The sequence below is a fragment of the Mirounga leonina genome, unplaced genomic scaffold (genome assembly GCF_011800145.1).
Source record: "Mirounga leonina isolate KUSES-001 unplaced genomic scaffold, KU_Mleo_1.0 Mir_488, whole genome shotgun sequence".
Taxonomy (NCBI): Eukaryota; Metazoa; Chordata; class Mammalia; order Carnivora; family Phocidae; genus Mirounga; species Mirounga leonina.
In genome coordinates, this window is record NW_023270777.1 from 1,588,198 (window position 1) to 1,591,042 (window position 2,845).

At 59.4% G+C, this 2,845-nt stretch overlaps 1 protein-coding gene across 1 annotated transcript in view; it reads right to left on the reverse strand.

Annotated features, from left to right (window-relative positions):
* The window catches only part of GP1BA (glycoprotein Ib platelet subunit alpha), a 2,098-nt gene extending 589 nt beyond the window's left edge, over positions 1-1,509 (reverse strand). The window contains exons 1-2 of the mRNA XM_034989402.1: positions 1,484-1,509; positions 1-1,250 (exon numbers count right to left, since the gene is read on the reverse strand). The exon at positions 1-1,250 is cut by the window's left edge and continues 589 nt beyond it. Of these exons, the coding sequence (XP_034845293.1) occupies positions 1-1,244 (1,244 nt within the window). The 5' untranslated portion in view covers positions 1,245-1,250; positions 1,484-1,509. The remainder of the gene's footprint in view (positions 1,251-1,483) is intronic.
* Between the last annotated feature and the right edge of the window lie 1,336 nt (positions 1,510-2,845).

Genomic DNA, 2,845 nt, shown 5'->3' on the forward strand with positions numbered 1-2,845 from the left:
GTGGGGGTCGTGGTGGGCTCGGGGGTGGTGGGGGTCGTGGTGGGCTCCGGAGTGGTGGGGGTCGTGGGTTCCAGGCTGGTGGGGAGCCTGAGCTCTGGGGTGGTCATGGTCATGGTGGATGTTGTGGAGTGGGGCATGCTGGAGGACGGGGGATGGGACGTGCTGGGCTCTGGGGCGGTTGGGAATCTGCTCTGTTTCTTCGTGGACTCGAGGGTGTAAGACAGATGGGGCATCTGGCGGTCTGGAGAAGCAGTGGGTGCTGAGTGGAGGGGGGCCCGGTGGGTTGTGTGGGCTCTGGTGTTGGTGGAGAAGCTGACCACGGCCCTGGTGGCGGGTACTTTTCCCACTTCCTCCTCTTCGTCGTAGTCGTCATAGCCTAGGTCAACCCCATCCCCGAGAATGGAGCAGCCCTTCCCCGGGTAGGTGTGGACGGGTGTGTTGTGCAAGTTGACGCATCGCACGCTCGCCACGTTGGGAGTCATGGCCTTGACGTCCACACCCTCCTTCCATAAGTAGACGTTATTGGAGTTGTCCTGCAGCCAGCGGCTGAAATAGAGGATCTCACAGTCACAGGCCCAGGGGTTGTTGTGGAGAAAAGCGAAAGGCAGGAGGAGGTCCCCGAAGAAGCCCTTTGGGATGGTGCGCAGCCAGTTCCCTTGGAGGTAGAGGGTGTCGAGCTCCCCCAAGCCATCCAGGAGCCCCGGGGGCAGCTCGTTCAACTTGTTGTCGGCCAGATTGAGCTTCCTCAGCTGGGCCACGGGCCTCAGGAGCCCCGGGGGCAGAGTCTTGAGCTTGTTGCCGCGTAGGTAGAGCTCATGGAGCCGGCTCAGGCCGTCCAGAGCACCAGGAGGCAGTGCAGTCAGCTCGTTGTAGGAGACGTCCAGGGTGGTGAGGGCTGGCAGTGCCCGTCCTAGAAAGGGCAGGCTCTTCAGCTTATTGTGGGAGACGTCCAGGGTCTCCAGCCGTGGCAGCGCCCCGTCCGTCTGCAGTTTGGTCAGCTGGCTTCGACGCAGGTACAGCTCTGCAAGCTGGGTCATAGACGCCACGGATGCTGTGGAGAAGGTGCCCAGGGGGTTCTCGCCCAGGTGAAGGATGGCCATGTCTCTGGGCAGATCTGGAGGCAGCACCTTCAGCCCCCTGTTGTCACAGTTCACTTCCAGCTGGCTGGTCACCCTGGAGACCTCGCAGACCAACTGGGGGTGTGAGGGGCACGGCAGCAGAAGCAGCAACAGGAGGAGAGGCATGGGGACCTGGGGGTCACGGGGACACGCGTGGGCACCTCGTGGGCACTGGGCGTTATTCCTCCAGACTCTAGCCCCTGCTGCAGCCTCGGGGATCCCTCCAGAAACGCAGCCCCCGGACTCCTGTCCTCCCCACTGCCCTCTCCCGCCCTTGCCCCCAGAAGCCTAAACTGCTAGCCCCACGTCCTAGGTTCTTCTCCCTCCCTCAGCGGCCCTGTCCCCCAGCCCCAACTCCAGCTTACAGGCAGGCAGGAGGACCTCCGAGGGCACAGAGCTGCTCGCAGGGTGTGACTCTGTCCTCTCTCTCCAGCTCCAGGGAGGGCCTGGGCAGGGGCAGGAAGGGGATGGGGATGGGGAGGAAGTGCCAGCCTGATAGAGATTCCCTCCTGTGACCTGGGAGCAGTGTTCCTCCCGGACACAGGCCCTTATCACCTCCTTCCACAACCGTCCCCAGCCCTCCTTGTGGCTCTCTTCTCCCACTTTCCATCTACACAGGACGGATTGGGAGTGGACTCCTCCAACCACCACTGTCCCCCGGCTTCTAAACCTCCCCAGCTGCCACTCACTCGCCCTTCCCACTTGCCAATTTTAACCCTTACCGCCCTCTGCCTTTCTCCCTCTCTAGCATGGTTCCCCCCCACCCACTGGCTCCGTTGTGGCCAAGGTCACCAGTGTCCCCCACCCCTCTACACCCACCGGACACATCTCCATTAGGATCCTGTTTTCTGCAGCCTACATACCCACGGCCTCTCCCGTCTTGGGACTCATGCCACCACCTCCCTCTTACCTCTCTGGCTGACCTTTCTCAGCCTTCGTAGACTCCTCTTCCTCTGTCCTTCATGGAAAGTCAGCCTGCCCCCGGAGTTTGGTCTTTGGTCCTCTCCTTTTCTTCTGCTACACAAACACCTCACATTACCCTCATTCATTTCCTTGCTGTCAAGCACCATACACCCACCCCAGTGACTCACCTCTACTCAGACCCAGACCCCTCTCCAGAGACCCAAACACCTAGGTCCCACTGCCTTTTGGATTCCTTGGATGTCCCACAAGCATTAAAACAATATGTTCAAAACTAAGCTCATCATCTCTCTCCAAATAGCTCACCCTCCTGTGTTGTCCAGCCCAGTGAATGGGGCCATCATCCGCCCATTTAGCCACTCAGTCAATACAAACAGAAACCCCAGTGGTCATCCTTAACTCTTTCCCTCCTCCTCCCCCATCCAACCTGTCACCAAGTCCTGCTGATTTTACCTCCTAATCTCTCCTGAAATCTACTTTCCATCCCCACTGCCACCATTCCCAGTCCAGGACACCAGCTCTTCTCTAGGGCTTCACTGCAACAGCCTCCCAGCTGGTCTCCTGATGCCCTGACCTCCTTTCTCCCCATCCCCCACTGGAGTGGTCTTCCAGAACTGCAGATTTGTTCATATCCTTCCACTGTTTGAAACTCTTCAGGGGCTCCCTATAGCTCTGAGATCCCTGACGTGGCCTAGAGGGTCCTGCATGATCTGACCCTTGCCTACCTGTCCAGCCCCATCTCTCAGCACTCCACCTTTCACTCTAGTAGATCATTTTATTTCTTTCTCGTGCCTGGGCTCTCTTCT